Genomic DNA, 26448 nt, shown 5'->3' on the forward strand with positions numbered 1-26448 from the left:
CTGATCTATTGTCTCCTTGGGTTGCTGTCGGAAAGGCATAAATTTGAGACGTACATGCCGAAATTAAGCTTAACTCTTAGCTGATCTAAGTCTTAACTGGGAACGGTCCAATGATTGACAGGGCCCTCGACCATGACCAATCCATTTCATGCACTTCTGCTCTCACCTCTTCCCCTCCCTCACAGAACCATGAAAGGGTTCTCCATGTCCTCACCTTCCACCCCACCAGCTTCCATATTCATCGCATCATCCTCTGCCATTTCTGCCACCTCCAGCATGATGCCACGAGCAGACACATATTCCCCTCCTCTTTCAGCATTCCAAAGGGACTGTTCCGTCTGCGACACCCTGGTCCACTCCTCAGTCACCCTTTCCTATGGTGCCTTTCCATGCAAGCGTAAGAGATGCAATGCCTGCCCTTTTATCACCTTCTTTTTCACCATCCAAGGCCCCAAACACCCCTTCCAAGTGAAACAGTGATTTAATTGTAATTCTTCAATTTAGTCTACTGTATTCGCTGCTTGCAAAGTGGTCTCCTCTACACTGGGGATACCAAAGGAAGATTGGGTAACTGTTTTGTGGAACACCTCTATTCAGTCTGCAAGCTAGATCCCGAGCTTCCTGTCTCTTGTCATTTCAATTCCCTACATTGCCCTCACTCTGACCTTTCTGTCCTTGGCCTAATACAGGCTCAATTCAATCTCAAGGAACAGCACCCCATCTGTTGACTGGGCATTTTACAGCCTTCTGGACTCAACATTGAGTTCAATAATCTTAGGTCATAACCTCTTACCCCATTTTTTTTCTGTCTTTTTTTACTGGTCCATTTTCTTTTTCTTTTTTCCCTCCTGTTTCTTTCTTAATCCCTTTACTTTGTGGTTGGTTGGCTGTTATCCTGCCATTCACACCACATTCAGACAGATCTTTTTTTTCGTTACTTGTACTATAACCACTCCCTTTGGCTTTGTACCATGAAACCTTTTGTCATTTAATCTGTCATGCCCTCACCCGAGCACAGACCTTCCTTTTTGTTCTTCTTCCCCGCCACCACCCCCACCGCCCCCCCCCCCCCCCCCCCCCCCGCCACACCGTTATGACCAGGTGAGAACGATGTCTCGGGGTCCCTTTCAGCCTTCACCTGGTCTTACCATAACAGGGTTTGATTTTTAAACACACCGTTTTTAGCTTCCCCTTGGTGAATCCTTGCTCAGCACTTTCCAATTATAAGGCAAAGAAACCAGCACAAACAGCTTTTTTTATTTTATTTTATTTTATTTTATTTTAGAGATACAGCACTGAAACAGGCCCTTCGGCCCACCGAGTCTGTGCCGACCAACAATCACCCATTTATACTAACCCTACAGTAATCCCATATTCCCTACCAAGAAGAAAAGTTGAAATTTATTAAACTTGAACTTAAACTCCAATCCGGACGATGCCTATGGATACACGATGCGCCCATGCTCGCATGCATACGTGATACACACATGCAAATAGAGACAGGAAATAGGAGAAGAAAAATACAGTGGAAAGGTTTGAGGCAATATCTGAAGAGCTTTTGTTACAGTTCTTCGAGCTCACTGTGGAGTCCTTCATTGGAGTAGATCTTGCTTTTCGTTGGGGCCCAGTATTCTTCTTAAATCTTGTTCGCTGTGGGAGACTTTTCTCTTTTGGGGTTCATGTGTCTTCAGTGGATTCAGATGCTTGTGAGAAAGAGATGGGAGCAGACAGGAGAGATCTTCTCAGTCCAGGAGCAAATAGTCTTTCTGAGTTCAAACTCTCTGTGGCTCATTCCAAAGCCTGGAACAGCCAGTTAGTCATGTGACTAGCTGGTCTAACCAGTCCTGGCCCCTGTGGATTGCATCACTCCAGCAGGCCCTAGAATGTGCTTCCCCACCCCCTCACTGTCCAGTGATCAACATCCATTGTAGGCTGAATGTGTCAGGGAATGGTCCTTTGTCCTTTCAAGTCCTGTCTGTTCATAAGCAAATGTATTTTCCAGCCATGGCTGGTCTGTTTAACAAATCATTTCCTCGCTCCAGCAACAGTTAAAAATCAATGTTCATGACAAAATTAATGTGCCTCATTCTTGGCAGGTGGGGCCCTAGCATGACACCCCTTTCCCTTGCTCAAATCCTATTACATTTCTAACTTTTGACAGTTCTGATGAGAGGACACAGACCTGAAACGCTAACTCTGTTTTTCTCTCCACAAATACTGCCAGACCTGCTGAATATTTCCAGCATTTTCTGTTTTTGTATGGAAGAGGTGACTGATTAGTCAGCATTGTCAGCAATTTCATCTCTTTTTCCACTGAATAACAACAAGAGCATGACATGGCTGCCATTGTCAGCACACTGCTCTCAGCTTTAACTTCCACCTCCTATGCAATACACCCACATTACGTTCATGTCCTACAAGGAGAGATACTTTGCTAGCTTTCAGTATGGGTAATGAAGCAGGCATGATGCAATGCTAACCTTCGGGAATAGAACCTGAGAATGCCAGATGGAGCAATCCTCCCTTTGCCGACTTCATGCAGCACCATTTCCACTTCACCACCATAAAAGGTTGGTTTCATGTACCACTCTAGAACTTGCCCACAGACTCCATTTCCTGCCCCCACATTTGTTTGCCATCCACATGTTTTTTTTTGGCAAACTGTTTTGCCCCAAACAGCTTTTGAAAAGGTTGAAAAATGTGACCCCACTTTCCTTTAAATGATTGCATCTCTTTAAGGACGAATGACATTTACTATTTCCTTGCTTTGGTGAACTGTCCTTTCAGGCCCAATCCAATCCAGGAGCTTACCTCACATAGCAATCTGGTCATGCCAACCCTTCCCGATATGCACAAGCTCAAACTTCACAGCACTACAGTTCTGCCCCAAAGGCACATCTGCCACCAGTAATATTAGCCCTACTCCAGGGTTGGCCGTAGTTTCAACTCAGGCCCAATATCATGTCATGCTTTCTGGCCCAATGTTGTATTTCTGCCCAACTGCCCTGCTCCGATCCTTCATTACCCAGCCCCTGATGATGTGCAAGATCTACTAGTATAAAAGAGGACAATAATTGCTTTGATATTCGACAGTTGCACTAACATCCAACAACAATAGCGAAATTCAATTTATTAACTCAGCTTCAGATTTTAATGTTTCTCTTTATTTCCAGTCAAAGGCCAAAACGATGGAGATGATGTTCCTTGGGATTGTGGTTTACTGCCTTTTGCTGACCCTTTCCAGTTCAAAGGTTGAGGAAAATCTGTATTGCTCAACACAGAGGTCAAGTGTAAGAGATCATTCTTTTAATATCTATATTCCTAGTATAACTGTTTAATATTCTACTAGGCCTCTCCCTCTATTACTAGACAGTGAGGATTTTACCATCATTCCCTTGGGCAAAACATCACCTTCCATATGATGTTACAGGAAGTGATGACAAGAGATGGACAAGAGGGAATGGGCTGGGGGGCTGGGTTCCATTCTCCGGCATCATTCACATGTAGCGAGCAGGATTGCAGATGTGAATCAAGCCCACATTCTAATGAAAATAAGTAATTTATGTGCATATTCATGGATGAAACCCAGATCCTGATATCGAACTTAACTACATCTCCCCACAACTTTGAGTACTCAGCTTTTCCATTTTTTGGAAAGTCCCAGTGATATCAACCCGCTTTCCCCAAAGACTCATCATTATCAATGGACTAAAAGTAGCAAAATATGTTATTCCGATTTATTATGTTAACACATATCTAATGCCACAGAAGTTCCTTAGTTTTCACCGTAGTGCTCCCTCTTTGTCCTTTGTGCTCTTTGAACTCTTTTGCTAAATATAAACTTCAGGTACCATTGAGTTACAAGAAACTTCAACTTCAACATTCGAGATGAGAATTTGTTGTTCCTTTGCTTTGCACTTGGAGACACAGCATTGCTATAGTAATGATTAATCTTTGAAACTCATACTCGTATTTCTGAAGTCATTATCTGTCTAATTTGCAGGTCCCCTTTTATTCACATGTTGTACAGCCCCACGGAAACAAGAGCACAACAAATGGTAAGAAAGAAAATACATCTCCAATTTAAAGATGCCAAGTGACTAAGAGTTGTTTTGATAGTTCACCATCAGATAATAAACTACTCAAATGCAGTATTCAAGGTCACAAAAGGATTCTGTTCAATAATTATGGTGACAATTACAAATAACTATCTTTTCTTACACTTCGCTTATTCCATGTTTCATAAACAAATCAATGATGACTAAATAAATATATAAAAGAAACTTGAAAATTGTTCCTTTCAACACCAAATAAATGCATTTGCATACTGTTGCAATCTATGTCAACATGGCAGGCAATTTGTGTACAGAAATGCCTCACAAAGAGCAATGAGATAAATGACCAGATAATCTCTTTTAAAACTATTGGTTAAGGGATAATTGTTGGTCATGACCCCCTAAGAATTCCTCAGCTCTTCTTCATATAGTGCCATTGGATCCTTTACTTGAGCAACTTGCCTTTGTTGAATGCCTCATCCAAAAGGTGGAATCTAACAGTGCCTACATCAGCTCATGAACTGATACTTGAGTTGACTTCAAAGTGAAAGAAAATCAGGTGGGGTGTAAAATGTGCCACCAATTCACTATGGTCCGTTTTGTGCTACTTCCCAAAACGAACTTCACCCCCATTTTCTATACATTGAGTAACTCATTCTTTGCATGCTTTCATATTTCAGATAAACAATATGTGAAAGGATTTTACCATGCGGATTTAAATTTGGAAACGACTGACTTTCAGACTATTGCTGAATATGTAAAAAGATTAGTTTTCCCTGCTGTTGTTAATATCCCTGGAACAAGTACCACTCTTACTATATTTAATTTAAACATCAGAAAGGGTAAGTTATATTTATTGCTGCACAAAGATGTTAATATTTGAGTAAAATATTTGAATTTAGCTAATTTGTTAACTGCATTTTGGGGATGAATTTAACCTTCCCGTGTGGACACTTAAAATCATCCAGGTTACTTACTCACTTTGGAGCCACCGGGAGATGACTACTAGTGGTTTCAACCTGCTCAGTCGAGCAGGTGGCAAAGACAACTGCCCAAATCCATCAAGATCCTGTTTTATAAATGCAGGTTGTCCAAATGAGATCAGCAGGAACCAACTGTTTAATTCAGTGAAATGAGTGAGAAGCCACAGTGAGTTTCACACCAGTCAAACCCAATGGGGGAAGCAGATTGGCGGAAAGAATATGCACAAAAGATTTTTTTCACCTTTTTTTGACTTTCCGTGTAGTGTCAGGAGACTGAGGAGTGTTCCTCTTAGTCCAGAAAGGATATTATAGGAGCTCAGCTGTCGCTGACTCACCACCTCCCCCTTCTCCATTGCAAGGTTTTCGCTGCCTACCAGGTATCATGGCTGGCCATATTTAAATGAGGCCAGGAGTTAACATTTCTGGAGCAGCAGGTGTGGTTCTGTCTCACATTGCTGTCCACCCATCCAAATCTGGAGTTTTATTTTTATTTATTCATGCTTAGGATATGTGTGTCGCTGGCAAGGCCAACAGTTACTGCCCACCCCTAACTGCCATTGAGAAAGTGGTGGCGAACTGGGAAACTAGGTTAAAGGGCCATGACAGTAGAAATGCAGTGGCAGACATTTAAGGAGATATTTCATAGTATCTTCAAAGGAAAAGTGAGCATTTGTTCTCTCGGGAGTGAGTCTGGGGAATTAATAATGGGAAATAAAGAAACAGCAGAGGAGTTGAATGGATATTTTGTGTCTGTCTTCACTGTAGAAGACACAAATAACATCCCAGTAAGACTTGTAAGTCAAGAGGTGAAAGAGAGGGAGGAACGTAAAACAATTACCATCACCAGGGAAAGGGTACTGAGAAAGCTATTAGAACTAAAGGCTGAAAAGTCCTTAGGACCTGATGGCCTGTATTCTAGAGTCTTAAAAGAAGTGGCTGCTGAGATAGTAGATGCATTGGTTGTAATTTTCCAAAATTCCCTCGATTCTGGAAAGGTCCTATCAGACTGGAAAACAGAAAATGTAACTCCTGTATTCAAGAAAGGAGGGAGACAGAAAGCAGGAAACTACAGGCCAGGAAGCCTAACATCTGTCATAGGGAAAATGCTAGAATCCATTATTATGGAAGTTATAGCAGGACACTTAAAAAATCTTAATGCGATCAGGCAGCGTCAACATGGTTTTATGAAAAGGAAATCATGTTTGACTAATTTATTAGAGTTCTTTGAGGAAGTAACAAGCAATATGGATAAAGGGGAATCTGTGGCTGTGGTATACTTGGATTTCCAAAAGACATTTTATAAGGTGCCACATCAAAGGTTACTACACAACATAAGAGTTCATGGTATTGGGGGTTACATATTAGCATGGATAGAAGATTGGTTAGCTAATAGGAATCAGAGAGTAGGGATAAATGGATCATTTTTGGGTTGGCAAGTTGTAACTAGTGGAACGCCGTGTGGCCTCAACTATTTACAATCTATATCAATGACTTGGATGAAGGGACAGAATTTATGGTTGCTAAATTTGCTGATGACACAAAGATAGGTTGGAATGTAAGTTGTGAAGAGGGCATAGGTAGTCTGAAAAGGGATATACATAGGTTAAGTGAGTGGGCAAAAATATGGCAGATGGAGTATAATGTCGGAAAATGTGAACTTGTCCACTTTGGCAGGAAGAATAGAAAAGCAGTATTTTATTTAAATGGAGAGAGATTGCAGATCTCTGCAGTACGGCGGGATCTGGGTGTCCTGGTACATGAATCATAAAAAATTAATATGCAGGAACAAGAGGTGATTTGGAAGGCAAATGGAATGTTATCATTTTTTGCAAGGGGAATGGAATATAAAAGTAGTGTTACAATCAGGTGAGAAAGGTGTCTAGGGGGTCCCTTTTAGTCTTCACCTGGTCTTATTGTAACAGGGTTTAATTTTTAAACACACTGTGTTTTGAGCTCCCCTACTTGAATCCTTGGTTCAACGCTTTCCAATTATAAGGCAAAGAAATGAGCACAAACAGGCTTCCTTCAGTTTAAAGAAGAAATTTATTAAAACTTAAACTAAAAACTCTAATTCGCTTAATGCCTACGGATACACTCCGCGCCCCATGTGAGCATGCATACGCAATATGCACATGCAAATAGAGACAGAAAAGAGCAGAAGAAAACATAAAATAGAGCAGTTTGAGGCAATATCTTGTTACTGTGCTTCAAGCTCATGTATAGTCCTTTTGTAGGTAAGTCCAACTGCTAGTTAGTCATGTGACTAAACAGGTCTGACCAGGTCTTCTGGACTGGGGAAGCAGGGACTGGGTCCTTTGTTCCAACACTGTCTTTCTGGTGAGGGGCCCGGCAATTCCTTGTGATAGGCCCTCTTTTCTCCCCAGCAGAAATTTTAAGTTTTAATGTTCATGTGGCAAAATAATGTGTGCCTCCTTCTTGGCAGGTGGGAGCCTGCATGACAGTCGGGAAGGTCTGCTACAGTTGCGCAGGGCATTGGTGAGACTACATCTGGAATACTGTGTATAGTTTTGGTCTCCTTACTTAAGAAAAGATATAATTGCATTAGAAGCAGTTCAGAGAAGGTTCACTCAACTGATTCCTGGAATGTTGGGGTTATCTTATGAGGAAAGATTGAGCAGGTTGGGCTGTATCCATTAGACTTTAGAAGAATGAGAGGTGATCTTATTGAAACATAAGATCTTGAGGGGACTTGACAGGGTCGACGCTGAGAGGGTGTTTCCCCTTATGGGAGAGACTAGAAATGGACTCCCATTTAAGATGGAGATGAGGAGAATTTTTTTCTCTCGGAAGGTCTCCAGTCTGTGGAATTCTCTTCCCCAGAGAGCAGTGGAGGCTGGGTCATTAAATATTTTTAAGGCTGAGCGAGATAAATTCTTGATGTCAAGGGAGTCAAAGGTTCTATGGGATAGATAGGAAAGTAGAGTTGAGGCCACAATCAGATCAGCCATGAACTTACCAAATGGTGGAGCAAGCCTGAGGGAATGAATGGCTCACTCATGCTCCTAATTTGTATGTTTATATCATGAGCCGCCTTCTTGAACTGATACCAACAGTGGTGAAGGTACTCCCTCAATCTTTAAGATAGGGAGTTCCAGGATTTTAACCCTATGATGATGAAAGAGTGGTGATATATCTCCAATTCAGTATGGTGTGTGACTTGAAGGGCAACTTGGAGGTTGTGGTTTTCCAATGCACCTGTTGCCCTTGTCCTGCTAGGTAGTAGATGGTGCAGGTTTGGGAAGTGTTGTCGAAGAAGCCTTGGCTGCAGTGCATCCTGTGGATGGTACACACTGCAGCCATGGTATGCTGGTGGTGGAGGGAGTGAACAATTAAGGTCCAGATTGAGTTACAATTGGGGACTTTGTTGTATGTAAATCTTTATGTACTGAACCATATAAACCAAGAAGATTCCGGTTTCAATTCCTGGACCTATGGGCTGACAAGTCTCCAGGTCATGATGGACTTCATCCTACAGTTCTGAAAGAAGTGGCTAGTGAGATAGTTGATACTTTGGTTTTAATTTTCTAAAATTCCCTTGATTTGGGGAAGGTTCCATCAGATTGGAAAATAGTGAATGAAACTCCTTTATTCAAAAAGGAAAGGAGACAGAAAGCAGGAAACAACAGGACAGTTAACTTAACATCTGTCTTAGGGAAAATGTTAGAAGCTATTATTAAAGACGTTATAGAAAAAATGAAAGGTAATTAGGCAGAGTCAATATAGTTTTGTGAAAGGGAAATCATGTTTAACCAATTAATTGGAGTTCTTTGCAGAAGTAGCATGTGCTGTGGATTTCCAGAAGGCATTTAATAAGGTGCCACATCAAAGGTTATTGCAGAAAATAAAAGCTCATGGTGTAGGGGGTAACACATTGGCATGGATAGAAGATTGGCTAGCTAACAGGAAACAGAGAGTAGGCATAAATGGGCTATTTTCTGGTTGGCAAGATGTAACGAGTGGTGTGCCCAGGGATCAGTGCTGGGGCCTCAACTTTTTATAATTTATATAAATAAGTTGAATAAAGGGACTGAAGGTATAGTTGCTAAATTTGCTGATGACCCAAAGATAGGGAGGAAAATAATTTGTGAATAGGACAAAAGGAGGCTACAAAGGGATATAGATAGGTTAAGTAAGTGGGCAAAGATCTGGCAAATGGAGTATAATGTGAGAAAATGTGAGCTTGTCTATTTTGGCAGGAAAAATAATAAAGCATAGTATCTAAATGGTAAGAGATTTCAGAGCTCTGAGATGCAGAGGGATCTGGGTGTCCTAGCGCATGAATCACAAAAGGTTAGTATGCAGGTACAGCAAGTAATTTAGAAAGCTGATAGAATGTTATTGTTTATTGTGAGGGGAATTGAATACAAAAGTAGGGAGGTTATGCTTCAGTTATACAGGGCATTATTGAGACCACATCTGGAGTACTGTGTATAGTACTGGTCTCCTTATTTAAGGAAGGATGTAAATGTGTTGGAAACAGTTCAGAGAAAGTTTGCTAGACTAATATCTGAATTGGGTCGGTTGTCTTATGAGGAAAGGTTTCACAGGCTAGGCTGGTATCCGCCGGAGTTTAGAAGAGTAAGAGGCGACTTGATTGAAACATATAAGATCCTGAGGGGTCTTGACAGAGTGGATGTGGAAAGGATGTTTCCCCTTGTGGGAGAATCTAGAACTAGGGGTCACTGTTTAAAAATAAGTGTTCGCCCATTTAAGACAGAGATGAGGAGAAATTTTTTCTCTCAGAGGGTTGTGAGTCTTCGGAACTCTCTTCCTCAAAAGGCGGTGGAAGCTGAGTCTTTGAATATTTTTAAGGCAAAGGGAGATAGATTCTTGATAAGCAAGGGGGTGAAAGGTTATCGGGGGTAGGTGGGAATGTGGAGTTGAGGTTACAATCAGATCATCCAAGATCTTGTTGAATGGCAGAGCAGGCTCGAGGGGCCGTGTGGCATACTCCTGCTCCTAATTCATATGCTCGTATGTTTGTATGTCTGTTCTGATTTAGCTAATCTCAACCAGGATGCTGGTAGCCAGTGGGGATGATCCAATTGGTCTTACCTTTGCTGGAGTAGGAAGAAGTAAATCATCCAAAAGTTGCGACTACTGATTAATATCTAATCACACACTCGATAGGACAGCAAGGGTGTGTCAGCCTACTGAAGTTTCTCTTCACTTGTGCTTAGGACAGCCCTGCCAAATATCATTAGCTTCAGCAATTCAGGTGGGAAAACTGGAGCCATGAAATTAATCCTAACTCCAGCTGACCGTTTTGTTTGGATCCAGGTGACAATTAGATTAAGTGACTTGCCTGAAAACTGGTAAAGTGTAATCTTTTGGTGTCACACTCTTCTCCAGCTCAGAGTTGAAGCAGCAAAGCAGTTTTCAACCATAGCTGCCTCTCCCTTCACTTGTCAGTCAAACATTTTTTTTGTGATTGATAGCATGAATAATCAACCCAAGTTCTCAAGTCCAATTACGACAGTGAAAGGGCTTGCTACCCATTGGAAAATACTTGTTGTTTAACTAAAAATGCAGTTTGCTCCACGAGTACTGGATATTTCATCTTGGTGCTGGAACTGGTATCTCCTTGGCTCGAGCTGCCACCAGTTGTCGTCAGCCACCACAGAGAAAGCAGGTGAAAATGTCATGAATTATGGGATTGTCACAACTATAAACATCTTTATAGCTGAACATTGCACTGTTGGATAGCATTGATTAATATGACATCATAAACACTGCTTCAGTATCTGAGGAATTGCGAATGGAGCTTAACACTGCAATCATCAGTGAGCATCCCACTTCTGATCTTCTGATCGAGAGAAGGTCATTAATGAAACAGTTGAAGATGGTTGGGCCTAGGACACTGTCTGGAAGATTTCCTGCAGTGATGTCCTGGGGCTGAGAAGATTGGTCTCCAACAACCATAATCATCTTCCTTTGTGCTAGGTGTGACTCCTGCCAGTGGATAATCTTCCCCTTAATTCTCATTGACTTCAACTTTGTTAGGGCTATTTGATGCCACACTAAGTCAAGTGCAATCATTCTCACGACATCTTTGGAATTCACCACTTATGCCCATATTTGGATCAAGGTTGTGCAAGGTCTGGAGCCAGGTGATCCTGGCTGAACATGAACTGATTATTGGTGAGCTACTAAATAGTACTGTTGATGACTCTATCCATTAGTTTGTTGATGATAGGACAGCAATTGGCTGGGTTGGATTTGTCATGCGTTTTGAGGACAGGACATACCTGGGTAATTTTACATGTTGTCAGGTAGATGCCAGTGTTGTAGCTGAACTGGAACAGCTTGGCTAGGGGTGCAGCATGTTCCAGAGTACAGATTTTCAGCACAACCCAATAGATCTTGGCAGGGCCTGTAGCCTTTGCTATGTCTAGTGCAGCAATGCTGCATCAGCTGTTCATTGATGTCAAGTGGAGAGAATCAAATTGGCTGAAGACTGGCATCTGTAATGGTGGGGACCTCAGGAGGAAGTCAGGAAGGATCATCTACATGACACTTCTGGCTGAAGATAGTTGTAAGGTCTTCAGCCTTGTCTTTTGCAATCACCAGCTGGACTCTGCCATCATTGAGGATGGGGACATTTGTTGAGTATCCTCCTCCCAGCAGTTGTTTAATTGTCCACCATTCATGACTGGATGGACCAAAGATCTTCTCCTACCTGAATTGTTACCATTTTATACTCATCTTTGGCATAAACTCTGCATGCACACACCAAAATTCCAATCCCAGTCTTTTTGATTACCTTTGATCTTGATCAGAGTTGTCTAAGATACAGCCCATGGGCCAGGATCCGGCCCGCCAAAGATTTCCATCTGGCCCGCGGATGTATTTCAGAGAGGAGAAATTCCCCATTGTCTCCTTCTTTCAGACCGGCTTTTAAAAAAATATCGCAAGTCAGTTTCACCGCTGACAGCTGCTGCATGAGAGTGGTAACAGCGGTTTCCCAACATCGGACAGATTCAAGGTTTTCCGATTCTTTTTTAAAAGGCTGCCCGAAAACCCCGAATGTGTCCAAGAATGGGAAACTGTCCTTCTTGCTCTAATGCAGCATCTGTCATCTGTGAAACTCAGCACAATTTTCTTTAGAAAAAACTGACCAACCACAAAGCTGCTGTGCTGTGCTGAGCGCTCCCGCTCCCTGCAACTGTCAGAGAGAGAGAGAGAGAGAGGGAAACAGAGAAAGAGAGGGCAAACAGAGAGGGAGAGAGGGGGGGGCAAAGAGAGAGGGGGGAGACAGAGAGGGAGGGAGAAAGAGAAGGAGGAGAGTGAGGGGGCAGAGAGAGAGGGGACAGAGAGAGAGAGGGGGCAGAGAGAGAGAGTGAGACAGAGATGGGGACAGAGAGAGGGATCGAGAGGGGTGGAGAGAGAGGGGAGACAGAGAGAGAAATAGGGACAGAGAGAGAGAGGGAGAGAGAGTTATCAAGATCACTCCTGAAAGATGGACATCTATGTGGAATACTCCATATAGCTACAAGTAAGCGAGCAAACATTGACTACTTGTATAAACAAAAAAAGCCAAGTATCTCACTGAATCAGTGTCCAACATAGTGATGAGAAAGTATGTCAATAAATTAATCTTCTCATTTAAAGCTTCTTCACAAAAATGCCCATTTGTTGTTGTTTTGATTAATAATAAGATACATTTTTAATGCCTTTATTTTTCACAAATTGTCTCACCGCCCACCCCCCCAAACCCCCCATGCAAGACAAAAATTGTAATGTGGCCCCCCCCCATGCGAAAAGGTTGGACAACCCTGATCTAGATGAAGAAAATGTCAGATTTTGAGTTTTTGCAAGCAAGGCTTTCCCATTTTGAAACATAGATATCATTCTGACTGGGTGACAAGATTAGAAATTATCTGTGCAGATTAATCTGTCGATAGATACCATCTCAGATCAGTGGAGTCCTCAAAAACATAAAAATGAAAAATCCTGACGTATTTGCAAAGGATTTAAAACATATAATTTTGGCATTACTATTGGACTGCCTTAATCTATATAAAAGGACTGCTGAAAATGCTGTGTAGCTTTTAGAGATAAAGTACTGAAGTATTTTGAACAGCCTTATGGCACTGATGATGCTCATCCACTGATGTGCTTCACTAATGGAAGAGAATGACAAGAGCTCTCACACATAGTCCCCCAAATATGTGATTTTTTTGCTCTAGCCCAGGCTATTTTGGAATGCACCAAATGAAGCCATCTTTACCAGCAAGCTTGAGTTGAATTCTTGGGAAAGCAGGGTGTGAAGGGAGTTGTGATGGTGGCAGGTGGTGGTGGAGGGAGTTTAAATAGAATTGAATAAATGCTTAAAGTGACTGGGATGAAGCAGTAAGTGAGGTTAGGTTAGCACTCTGTCACTTCACCTCAATGAACCTGGCTTCAAATCCAGCTTGCAGAAAAAGATGAAAGACTCTGGTCTCTTCCAGCTGTAAAAGTTTTACCCACAATGTGATTGAACTGTGTCATTTGGTTTCTTGGAAACATAGTTCAAAAACTTCCTGCATGTTGGTGAAGCGTGATATTAAACTGGCAAACTCCTGATATCTTTATGTGCATGTCTAATTCACCACTAAGCATATTCACGTTAAATTTCTACGTATTCTATTTTAACAGTGTCAATGTATGAAACGGTTAATGATTTGCTTCAAACAGCAGACAGAATATCTTGTCACAAATGTATTAAGCAGCATGCTAAAAAACACCACACCAACACAGAGTAGGAGGAGCTTAATCTGATACCTGAGCTGAGGGTCAACAATGTAAACTTAGATTTTAAATGTAGAACAAGGCTCCATTCCCACCATCAGCATTGCCCACTTTGATGGAAACAATAAAGCCATAAAAATATATACATTTAGAAAGGGACCAAGTTAACCTACAGCATTCTTGTACCTTTCCTAATCACTGATACACTGACAGATTCCCTCATAATTTGGAAAGTTAGAGAGGAAGTGATAACTTACAGAGAAAGTAATTTAATAGAGGAAAAAAGAAAAAATACTGTATGAAGATATTTCTGATAGAATGTTATATTGTCATAAGCATGCTTGCTAATAGAAAATATACATTTTTAATAAATGTTTTAAAGCATGTTTTACAATTTTACTAATTGATTATCTATTTATTATACTTCTTTAGAATGTAATTACATTGACAATAAAGCAATGTGCACCTTCTGGAATGAAGATATTGAGAACTATACTGAATGCTGTGTACAATCTTCAGGAGCGCACTGTTCAAACTTGCCCATCTGTAATTGTAGTCATACGGATGAAATAGGATTCTGTCCAGAAAATGTCACAAGTCTAACTATGAAAGGTAATTCACTCTATTCTTTTAAAACCAGGGAATAACATTTGAAATGAAAAATACTTTCTTGTAAATCTAGTTATTCCTTTACTGTAGAATTCAGCGTACCTCAGTTTTGGTTTTGCTTTCTCAATAAAAATTCAATGTTGTACCAGTTAATCTTTCACACATACTTAACAAAAATAATTTAAAAGTGGAAAAAAGATTTTGAAAAGTCAAATAATTATATGATGCTATTTCTGATAGAATGTTATATTGTTGTAAGCATGAATGCTAAGAGAAAATGGGGTAATTTACACTTAAAATACGGCATTCTTGAGCTGGATTACATCAAAGAAGCCAGCGCAACCAAGCAGAAACTCCAGACTACAGATTTGTAACATCTACTTAGTCTGTTTTAAAGAATGGTTTAACTTTAATAATGGATAATGTTGTTTATTGTATTTGTTTGGAATGTAAATACATAGGCAATAGATCAATGTGCATTTAATATCTCATTTGAAAGACAATACTTCCTACAAATTTGCACTGAAATACCAGGCTAGATTATGTACTCAAGTCCTGGATATACTATTGTTATCTCCAGACTCGACTATTCTAAGGCTCTTCTATCTGGCCTCCCACCTTCCATCTTCCTTAATTGTACTTTACATTAAATTTCTTAATTTTGGCAACCACCGGCATGACACAAAGAGGCTGCAACAACAATTACAAAGTAGTAAAGAATAAATATTATTTGGTAATTTAATAGCAGATATAATGCCAACATTGTAACAGTATGTCTGTATGCAAAATATGTAAATCCAAAGCTTTGAAGATACTGGTTGGTCAGGGAATGGAAGTCCTGATGAACAAAGAATAATAATATAAACCTATTTTGAATAACAGGGCTAGTCTGTATTATTACTCACTGTATTGATTTGTATTTTATCAAACCGTCTTAGATTTGGCATTGTGAACAGCCTCAGTCCAATGATCTACTTTGCTGATATTTAAATGAATTATGCCACCTCCCATATTGATTTTCCCTGAGGCTGCACTAATTAGTCCAGAGAGATGTTTGAGGCATTGACAGTGCTAATTTATACTCTTTAATGCAAATATTTCCGAGATGCAAAAAATGTAAAATATATCAAAAACATCCACTTATTCAACACAAGTCCTTTGGACTAGGAGCTATTTTTATAAATGAAAAGAAATGACTGTTGATACATGGTAGTGAAGTTACTCAGGCATTTTACGATGTGGCCAAGTTTCTGAATAATATTGATCTTCACAAGCTGTCATATTAAAACTATCTGCAAAATGTTTGTGTCAACCTAAAGGGGACAAATCAGGAGTATAAGAGCTGTTCCATGCACGTTGTCATTGTGGGAAATGAAAGCGGATACTCCAAGCAAAACTCTAAAGGCACAAAAATTAATGGTATGGCGAAGAAGATTTTTATGCAACTTAATAGATTGGGAATAAAACCAAAAGCCTGCTGCCTCTCGTCCCTCTCTTTCTCCCAAGTTCTCAACTTTTGAGTTTTTCTCATTATATTTCTTTCTTAGGGACATAGAAAGATAGGAGCAGGAGTAGGCCATTCAGCCCTTCGAGCCTGCTCCACCATTCTGGATCATGGCTGATCATCTACCTCAACATCATATTCCCACACTATCCCCATATCCCTTGATGTAATTAGCAACTAGAAATCTATCGATCTCTGTCTTGAACTTACTCAGTGACTGAGCTTCCACCACCCTCTGGGGCAGTGAATTCAAAAGGTTCACCACCCTCTGGGTGAAGACATTCCTCCTCATTTCAGTCCTAAATTGCTTGCCGTTTGTTCTGAGATTATGTCCCCTGGTTCTAGACCCCACAGCCAGGGGAAACATCCTTTCTGCATCTACCCTGTCTATCCCTTTAGGAATTTTGTAAGTTTCTATGAGATCACCTCTCATTCTTCTAAACTACAGAGAAGACAGGCCCAGTCTCCTCAATCTCTCCTCATAGGACAATCCCACCATCCCAAGAATTTGCCTGCTGAACCTTTGCTGCACTCCCTCAATGACAAGTATATCCTTCCTCAGGCGGGGGCCAGAACCGCATGCAATATTCCAGGTGCGGCCTCACCAATGGTCTACACAATTGAAGCAAGACTTCTTTGCTTCTGTACTCAAATCCTCTTGTGATAAAGGCTAACATATCATTTGCCTTCCTAATTGCTTGCTGCAGCTGCATGCTAGCTTTCAGTAACTTATGAACATGGACTCCTATGTCACTCTGGACATCAACACTTTACAATTGCTCACCATTTAAGAAATACTCTGCACCTCCGTTCCTTCTACTAAAGTGGATAACCTCACACTTATCCACATTATATTTCATCTGCCATGTTCTTGCCCACTCATCCAGCCTGTCCAAATCCCCTTGAAGCCTCCTCACAACTCACATTCGCACCAAGTGTTGTGTCATCCGCAAACTTGGAAATTTTACAATTGGTCCCATATCCAATATCATTGATATAGATTATGAACAGCTGGGGCCCAAGCACTGATCCTTGCGGTACCCCTATAGGTGGCAGCCTGCCAACCTGAGAGTGACCCATTTATTCCGATTCTCTGTTTTCTGCAAATTACCCAATCCTCAATCCATGCTAGTGTATTACCCCCAATCCCATGCCCTTTAATTTTGCTTACTAACCTCCTATGTGGGACTTTATCAGAAGCCTTCTGAAAGTCCAAATACACCACATCCACGGGTTTCCCCTTATCCACCCTGCTAGTAACATCTTGCTCTACGGCAGCGAGGCCTGGACAACGTATGTCAGCCAAGAGCGACGTCTCAATTCATTCCATCTTCGCTGCCTTCGGAGAATACTTGGCATCAGGTGGCAGGACTATATCTCCAACACAGAAGTCCTTGAAGCGGCCAACACCCCCAGCTTATACACACTACTGAGTCAGCGGCGCTTGAGATGGCTTGGCCATGTGAGCCGCATGGAAGATGGCAGGATCCCCAAAGACACATTGTACAGCGAGCTCGCCACTGGTATCAGACCCACCGGCCGTCCATGTCTCCGTTATAAAGACGTCTGCAAACGTGACATGAAATCGTGTGACATTGATCACAAGTCGTGGGAGTCAGTTGCCAGCATTCGCCAGAGCTGGCGGGCAGCCATAAAGACAGGGCTAAATTGTGGCGAGTCGAAGAGACTCAGTAGTTGGCAGGAAAAAAGACAGAGGCGCAAGGGGAGAGCCAACTGTGCAACAGCCCCAACAAACAAATTTCTCTGCAGCACCTGTGGAAGAGCCTGTCACTCCAGAATTGGCCTTTATAGCCACTCCAGGCGCTGCTTCACAAACCACTGACCACCTCCAGGCGCGTATCCATTGTCTCTCGAGATAAGGAGGCCCAAAGAAGAAGACCCAATCCTCAATCCATGCTAGTGTATTACCCCCAATCCCATGCCCTTTAATTTTGCTTACTAACCTCCTATGTGGGACTTTATCAGAAGCCTTCTGAAAGTCCAAATACACCACATCCACGGGTTTCCCCTTATCCACCCTGCTAGTAACATCCTCAAAAAACTCCAACAAGTTTGTCAAACATGATTTCTTCTTCGTAAATCCATGTTGAATCTTCCCAATTAGACCATTATTTTCTAAGTGTCCAGTAATCACTTCCTTTATAATAGATTCTAGCATTTTCCCAACTATCAACATCAGGCTAACAGGTCTGTGGTTCCCCATTTTCTCTCTCCTTTCTTAAACAGTGGGTTACATTTGCAACCTTCCAATCTGCAGGCATCATTGCAGAATTTATAGAATTTTGAAAGATGATCACCAATGCATCCATTATCTCTGTAGCCATCTCTTTCAATACTCTAGGGTGAAGATCATCAGGTCCCAGGGATTTGTCAACTTTCAGTCCCAATAATTTCTCCAATACTACTTATTTACTAATCCTAATTTCTTTCAGTTCCTCATTCTCACTAGACCCTTGCATCTCAAGTATTTCAGGAAGACTTCTTGTATCTTCCTCCGTGAAGACAGGTGCAAAGTAACTATTTAGCTTCTCTGCCATTTTTCTATTTCCCATTATAAATTCTCCTGTCTCTGCCTGTAATGGACCCACATTTGTCTTTGTTAATTTTTTCCCTTTTACACACCTAGAGAAGCTTTTACAATCTGTACTTATATTTCTTGCTGGTTTATATTCATATCCTATTCTCTCTTTATCAATTTCTTGATCGTCCTTTGCTGAATTCTAAAATTCTCCCAATCCTCTGGCTTATTACTTTTTTGGCAACTTTATAAGCCTCCCCCTTTGAGCTGATACTATCTTTAACTTCCTTTGTTAGCCACAGCTAACTCACTTTCCCTATTGTGTTCTTTTGCCTTAAAGTAATGTATTTTTTTTGAAAATCATGCATTAATTCTTTAAATACTTGCCATGTACCGTCAAACCTTTTAATGTATTTATCCAATCCACCATGGCCAACTTGCTCCTCATACCTTCATAATTGCCCTTGTTTATATTTAAGACCCTAGTTTCAGACTGAACAACATCTTTTTCAAACTTAATGGAAAATTCTATCATATTATGATAGGGCGGCACAGTGGTGCAGTGGTTAGCACTGCAGCCTCGCAGCTCCAGGGACCTGGGTTCAATTCCGGGTACTGCCTATGTGGAGTTTGCAAGTTCTCCCTGTGTCTGCGTGGGTTTCCTCCCACATGCCAAAGACTTGCAGGTTGATAGGTAAATTGGCCATTAGCAATTGCCCCTAGTATCGGTAGGTGGTCGGGAAAAATATAGGGACAGGTGGGGATGTGGTAGGAATATGAAATTAGTGTAGGATTAGTATAAATGGGTGGTTGATGGTCGGCACAGACTCGGTGGGCCGAAGGGCCTGTTTCAGTGCTGTATCTCTAAACTAAATTATGGTCACTCATCCCTAAAAGTTCTTTTACCACCAGATTATTTATTAGTCCTTTCTCATTGCATAATACTAGATCCAAAATAACCTGTTCCCTCATTGGTTCCTCAACATATTGCTCCAGAAAACCATTCCGACCCACTCCAGGAATTCTTCTTCCACAGCATTGGTGACCATTAGATTTACCCAGTCTATATGTAGATAGAAGACACCCATGATTACTGCATTGCCCTTGCTACATGCACTTCTAATTTCCTGATTTATACCATGCCCTACATTACCACTACTGTTTGGTGGCCTGTAAACTACTCCTACCAATAATTGTTGCCCATTGCTCTTTCTTAGCTCGACCCAAACAGATTCTACAGTTTGTTCATCTGATCGATTAATGCACTGATTCTCACTAATGCACTGATTCCACCCCTTATTATCAGCACTACCCCACCTTCGTTTCCTTTTTGCCTTACCTCCTTAAATGTCAAATATCCTTTAATATTCAGTTCCGAGTCTTGTCCACCATGCAGCATTGTCTCTGTAATGGCAATTAAATCATACCCATTTACTTCTACTTGCGCCATCAACTCACCTACCTCGTTGTGAATGCTGCATGCATTCAGATAGAGTTCCTTTAATTCTGCCTTTTTAACATTATTCTGTGTTTTGGCCCTGGTGATAGCATTTGTTTCTGCTGCTTTCCACTTTCATTCACAGCTTTTCTATTTCCTGTAACCAGCTTTGTTTTTCTCCTGGCTGAATTCCCTCATAGGTTCCCAACCCCCTGACAAGCTAATTCAAACCCTCCCTAACAGCCTAGCAAATCTCCCTGCAGGGATATTAGTCCCGGTCCCTTTAAGGTTTAACCCGTCCATCTTGTACAGGTCCCACCTGCCCCAGAACCAGTCCCAATGCCCCAGGAATCTAAAGCCTTCCCTTCTACACCATTTTTCCAGCCACGTATTCATTCGTTCAATATTCTTATTTCTAAACTCACTAGCACATGGTACTGGGAATAATCCTGATATTACTGCCTTAGATGTCCTGCTTTTCAATCTCCTTCCTAGCTCCCTAAATTCTGTTTTCAGGACCTCCTCTCTCTTTCTACCTATGTCAATGGTGCCAATGTGGACCACGTCTTCTGGCTGTTCATCCTCCCCTGAAAGAATAGCCTGCAGCTGTTCCATGACATCCTTGACCCTAGCACCAGGGAGCCAACACACCATCCTGGAGTCATGTCTATGGCCACAGAAACACCTGTCTGATCCCCTAACTATTGAATCACCTTCCACCATTGCCCTTTCACTCTTCTTCCCCCCACCTCCCCCCCTCCCCCCCAACCCCCAACCTGTGCAGCTGAGCCACTTGTGGTACCACAAACCTGGCACTTGCTACATTCCGCTGACAAACCATCACCCTCACCAGTATCCAAAATGGAAAACTGGTTAGTGAGTGAGGTAGACTCAGAGGAGTCCTGCACGACTTGCCTGGTCTTTCTAGACTGCCTAGCTGTCACTCATTCCCTCTCTGCCTGCATACTCTTAATCTGCGGTGTGACCACTTTAATAAACATGCTATCCACATAGTTTTCAGCTTCGAGGAGGCACCACAATGACTCTAACCTCCGTTCGAGTTCCAAAATGCGGAGCTCAAGTTTTTGCAGCTAGAGACACTTCCTGCACATGTGTTCACCTCGGCCACGTGAAGGTCCACGACTCCCCACATGCCACAGGATGGACATTCCATGCAGCCGAGCTGTCCTGCCATGCCTTAAGCTTGCTTTCAGATTATTTACTTTAAACTGGAGACTAGGAAGTAGAAAGTAAAATTACTTACCAATCAGCTCCTTCTGTATGTATAATGTAGGCACTGAAGAGTTCAAGAAAAAAAAACTTTTACCTTTCTTCTACCTTTTCTCTATAATCCAGTTATTAACCCACTGTTCCTAAAAGTATTGAATGTGCCAAGCTCTTTACAAACTTACACTAGATACTCACCAACAAATCAGCTTAGGACTTTGCTGTGATGTCACAGATTTTTTTGCAAACTCAGCACACACTGATTCCAAGCAGTTTCCAATATGTGTGCTTCCAACTCCCAGGTAAGTGTGGGCCTCGAGCCTCGGTCCTGATTTATAGTCTCCCACTCCAGGCTGTTTCCTCACAGGTCCGATGTCTCGCCAACTCCCAGGTAAGTGTGGGCCTCGAGCCTTGGTCCCAATTTATAGTCTCCCTCTCTCGGCTGTTTCCACGCACATCCAGTGCTTCTCTGACTCCCTGATCTTCTTCTATGCTACATTTGTGTTGCCTTTCAACTGGTTCCTTTTATTCTGATTTTCTCACTGTCACTAAAATGTTTTGTTTCTTTGTTGAAGACTTGTGCTCCAGCACTATCGCTGTCTTTAGCCAAACAGTTCCAGTACAGCTATAACACTGACATAGTGGAAAATTATCCATGTATTTCCTGTCCAGAAAAAGCAGGACAAATCCAATCTGGCCAATTATCGCCTCATCAATCTTCTCTCCATAATTGGCAAAGTGGTGGAAGGGGTCATCGCCAATGTTATCAAGCGGCACTTACTCAGCAATAACCTACTCACCAGTGTTCAGTTTGGGTTCTACCAGGGCCACTTGGCTCCAGACCTAATTACAGCTTTGGTCCAAACATGGACCAAAGAGCTGAATTTCAGAGGTTAGGTGAGAGAGACTGCCTTTGACATCAAGGCAGCATTTGACCAAGTGTGGCTTCAAAGAGCCTTAGCAAAATTGAAGTCAATGGGAATCAATTGGCTGAGGTCATACCTAGTGTAAAGGAAGATGGTTGTGCTTTTTGGAGGCTAATCATCTCAGCCCAAGAGCATTGCTGCAGGAGTTCCTCAGGGTAGTGTCCTAGGCCCAATCATCTTCAGCTGCTTCAGCAATGACCTTCCCTCCAACATAAGGTCAGAAGTGCGGATGTTCATGACTGCTCAATACCATTCACACTCCTCAGATAATGAAGCAGTCCATTCTCGTATGGAGCAAGACCCGGACAACTTTCAGGCGTGGACTGATAAATGCCAAATAACATTCATGCCATACAAGTGCCAGGAAATAACCAAAAAAAGAGAAAAGAACCACCATCCCTTCACATTCAACAGATTTACCGTTGCCGAATCCCCCACCATTAACATTCTTGGGTCACAACTGACCAGAAACTTAACTGGACCAAGCATATAAATACTGTGGCTACAACAGCAGGTTATAGACTGCATATTCTGTGGTGAGTAACTCACTCCTGACTCCCCATAGCCTTTACACTACCTACAAGGCATATGTCAGGAATGTGATGGATACTCTCCACTTGCCTGGATGAGTTCTGTTCCAACAACGCTCAAGAGTCTTGACATCATTCAAGACAAAGCAGTCCACTTGATTGACACCCCATCCACCACATTAAACATTCACTCCCTCCACCATCGGTGCACAGTGGCAGCAGTGTGCATCATCTACAAGATGCACTGCAGCAAGTTGCCAAGGCTTCTTCAACAGCTTCTAAACCTGCGACCTCTATTATCGAGAAGAATAAGGACAGCAGGCGCAGGGGAACACCACCACCTGAAAGTTCCCCTCCAAGTCACACACTGTCCTGACTTGGAAAAGTATCACTGTTCCTTCACTGTTACTGGGTCAAAATCCTGGAGTTTCCTCCCTAAAAGTACTGTGGGTGTACCTACACGGCAGGGATTGCAACAGTTCAAGAATGCAAGAATGGGGTGACACAGTGGTGCAGTGGTTAGCACTGCAGCCTCACAGCTCCAGCAACCTGTGTTCAATTCTGGGTACTGCCTGTGCAGAGTTTGCAAGTTCTCCCTGTGACCGCGTGGGTTTTCGCCGGGTGCTCTGGTTTCCTCCCACAGCCAAAGACTTGCAGGTTGATAGGTAAATTGGCCATTATAAATTGTCCCTAGTATAGGTAGGGGAAGGTGGGGATGTGGTAGGAATGTGGGATTAGTATAAATGGGTGGTTGATGGTTGGCACAGACTCGGTGGGCCGAAGGGCCTGTTTCAGTGCTGCATCTCTAAGTAAATAAATGCAGTTTACCACCACTTTGTCAAGGACAATTAAGGATGAGCAACAGATGCTGGCTTTGCCAGGGATGCCCACATCCCAAGAATAAATAAGGATAAAAGGATGATGCAGAACCTCATTGTCCTGTGTGGCCCTAACTTGAGCTTCAGATTCCATGTTCATCTTCTGGACCCATTACTTCTACCGCTAAATATTGTCCACCTCTACACGTAATTCTGAAACCCTTATCCATGCTTTTATCTCCAGATTCAACTTCTCCAATTATTTCCATGTTGATGTCCCAAAATCTACACTACACAACTGCTTGCACACTTCATTATCTGTATCCTGTCCCAAGCCTCATTACCTCATCACTGTCCAACCTCTATTGGCTTCCTTTCCTCCATTTTCAAGACCATTATCCTTGTTCACAAATTGCTGCATGGCCTCACCACTCTCTACTTCTGCAAAAACCTCCAGGCGTACATACAAGTTTGCCGCAGTTTGTGCATTCCCCTCACCCTTTGCTCCATCTGCTACATCAGTGTCCCTGTGGCATTGAACATTGATCCAGTCTTCCGCTGTTCCCTAGGCCGAATGAATTAAACCTCTATCTACTGCTCCATGGACCTGGCAATTAAATCTATAGGCTGGGATTTTATGGGGCCCCCCGAGGCGGGGTGGGAGGTGGGTGGGGGCATGGATTATAGTAACGGGTGGTGGGGGACGGAGCACTATCACCAAGTGATCTTTCTGGGGGCAGGTAAGGCCAATGGTGGCCTTCCCCTCAGAGGCCAATTGAGGCCCTTAAGTGGCTTATTAACGGCCAATTGAAGGCCTCTTCCTGCCGCCACTGGGATCTTACCAGCGGCGAGGTGGTGGGGGTGGGGCCTCCGCCACATGGGGAGGTCACTGTAACATGATGCACACTCCCTGCGGGCTTGGAGGGGTCCCTCCTCCATGGATAATCGGTGTCCCACGGAGGACCCCCACTGGAATCTACTTCACCCCTCAGTACGCCCCTCCTCCTGGAATGCATGACCACCTCCTTAATGGGACCTTCCGGACTGGCCCCAGTGACCCTGCCTCACCTACCTCAGGTCCTGGATTTCAGTGCTGGACCTGGGTCCGACGCCTCTGCAGTACCAGCAGTGGCCACCGCTCCCCATGGCTTTACCGATACTGCTCAGCTGCCGGGCCTCTTAAAGGGATGAGGATCTTGGCTCGTGAAACTTTGTTGGAAAAAGACTGGAGGGTCACTCCGAGGGGGTGCGAAAAGGCAGAGGCAGGGTACCCCGCCTTTTCAGCCTGGAGCCAGAAGCCCCGCCTCTAGGACAAAATCCAGCCCACATGTCTCTAGTCTTTGATATTGGGAGATTGAACCTGTGTTGATGTGCTCCCTGACACTGGGGAATTGAACCCATGTCAATCTGCTCCCTTTCATTGGGAGATTATATCTATGTCGATCTGCTCCCTTTCATTGGGGGATTATATCTGTGTCCATCTACCCGATGACACTGGAGAATTTATTATTCAATTCTTTTGATTTGCACTCTCAAACATCTAAACATAGTCTCAGAAAATTTCACCCATCATTCAAATCTACTTTTATTTTGCATTTAGAGTAGTTTTCCTCAATCTTTTAATTTATAATTACCTCTTAAACAATAATTTAGGAGGACGGAAATTGCTCCTTAACTGCAAATGTGTGGAAAGACGATGGCAAAGCACTAAAAGGGATATACATCCTTTATATCAAAAGTTAGCCTCAGGCCACAGCAATTGTACACTTACGAAACCTGTATCATATACATAGTAATCTGACTGGATAATATATATGCCTAAGTGAATTTTGTACTTTAAGATATATCAAGATTCATCAGAGAATTTTTATATATATGCAGATGGTTGTTGCCAGTAAGAACCATATAAACTGAATAACTTTCAAAGGGTTAATGGAAATATTTAGGGAAAAAAAGCTGATTAGGAAAAGAGCAAGGAAATGGAACTAACTGGATCATTCTTCAGAGAATTACACAGGTGCCATGAACTAAGTGGCCTCTTTCTGTACTGAAAAATTCTATGGGGATATGGGGGTGAATTTCCACTGGAGTTTTCCAACTCATCCACTGTACCACTGGAACATACTAATAGGAAAATGGATACAGGAGGAGGCTATTCAGCACCTCAAGACTTTTCCATCATTCAATTAGGTGATAGCTGATATATATCTCAACTCTAATTATCTGCCTTGGTTTCATATCCCTTAATATCCTTACCCAACAGAAATCTATCAATCGCAGTCTTGAACTTTCAGCACCACAGCCTTTTGGGGAGAGAGTTCCAGACTTCCACTACCTTTTGTGCGAAAAAGTGCTTCCTAACCTCACCCCTAAATGGCCGAGTTCTAATTTTAAGGTTAAGTGCCTTTTTTCTGAGCTCACTCACCAGAGGAAATAGTTTCACTTTATCTATCCTACCAAATCCTTTAATAATCTTAAAAACCTCAATCAGATCACCCCTTAATCTTCTATAATCAAGGGAATGCAAGCCTAGTCTATGCAGCTTTGACAGAAGAGCCAGGGAAAGAGTCTGTTAAAAAGGAAGTATACCCCATAGTCATGCTGGCAAGCAGGAGAACTCTGGTGGAAATTCATTACCCGTCCACATCCATTTCCCCCCCCCACCCCCCACCCCCCTCCCCCCACCATCATCATTCTACTCTTCAATTTGCGGAAGCATGAGTCAGAAATTTAAAAGAAAAGACTAGGAATTCAGGGTTGACTAATTTGAGTGTTGTATTGTGCTCAATTAAAGTCATGGGTAACATTGTATTGCGCACAAAGTGGCTGAACTTCCTTGGTGCACAGCCGAAAATTTGTGACAGCCCCAAATATAGCCTCCTGGTGTGAGAGAAGACAGACTAATGGCAGGAAATTCGCATGCCACAAATCTCCTTAGCTCTGGACCCCCTGCAGCTGGACAAATTGGGAATGGGGTGAACTGATGTGTACAGACTTGCTCAGGGGTACAAGTGATGTCCCATTTGGAGATCAAGGCATGGCTTCCCATTCCTAGAAATGCTGACTCC

The 26448-nt window shown here is 42.4% G+C and overlaps 1 protein-coding gene across 1 annotated transcript in view; it reads left to right on the plus strand.

Annotated features, from left to right (window-relative positions):
- Positions 1–376: 376 nt before the first annotated feature.
- The window catches only part of LOC137367075 (adhesion G protein-coupled receptor F5-like), a 91341-nt gene continuing 65269 nt past the window's right edge, over positions 377–26448 (plus strand). The window contains exons 1-6 of the mRNA XM_068028539.1: positions 377–397; positions 505–567; positions 3174–3290; positions 4004–4058; positions 4736–4897; positions 14222–14401. Coding sequence (XP_067884640.1) covers positions 377–397; positions 505–567; positions 3174–3290; positions 4004–4058; positions 4736–4897; positions 14222–14401 — 598 coding nt within the window. The remainder of the gene's footprint in view (positions 398–504; positions 568–3173; positions 3291–4003; positions 4059–4735; positions 4898–14221; positions 14402–26448) is intronic.

Source organism: Heterodontus francisci, chromosome 3 (assembly GCF_036365525.1).
Source record: "Heterodontus francisci isolate sHetFra1 chromosome 3, sHetFra1.hap1, whole genome shotgun sequence".
In the NCBI taxonomy this organism is placed as follows: domain Eukaryota; kingdom Metazoa; phylum Chordata; class Chondrichthyes; order Heterodontiformes; family Heterodontidae; genus Heterodontus; species Heterodontus francisci.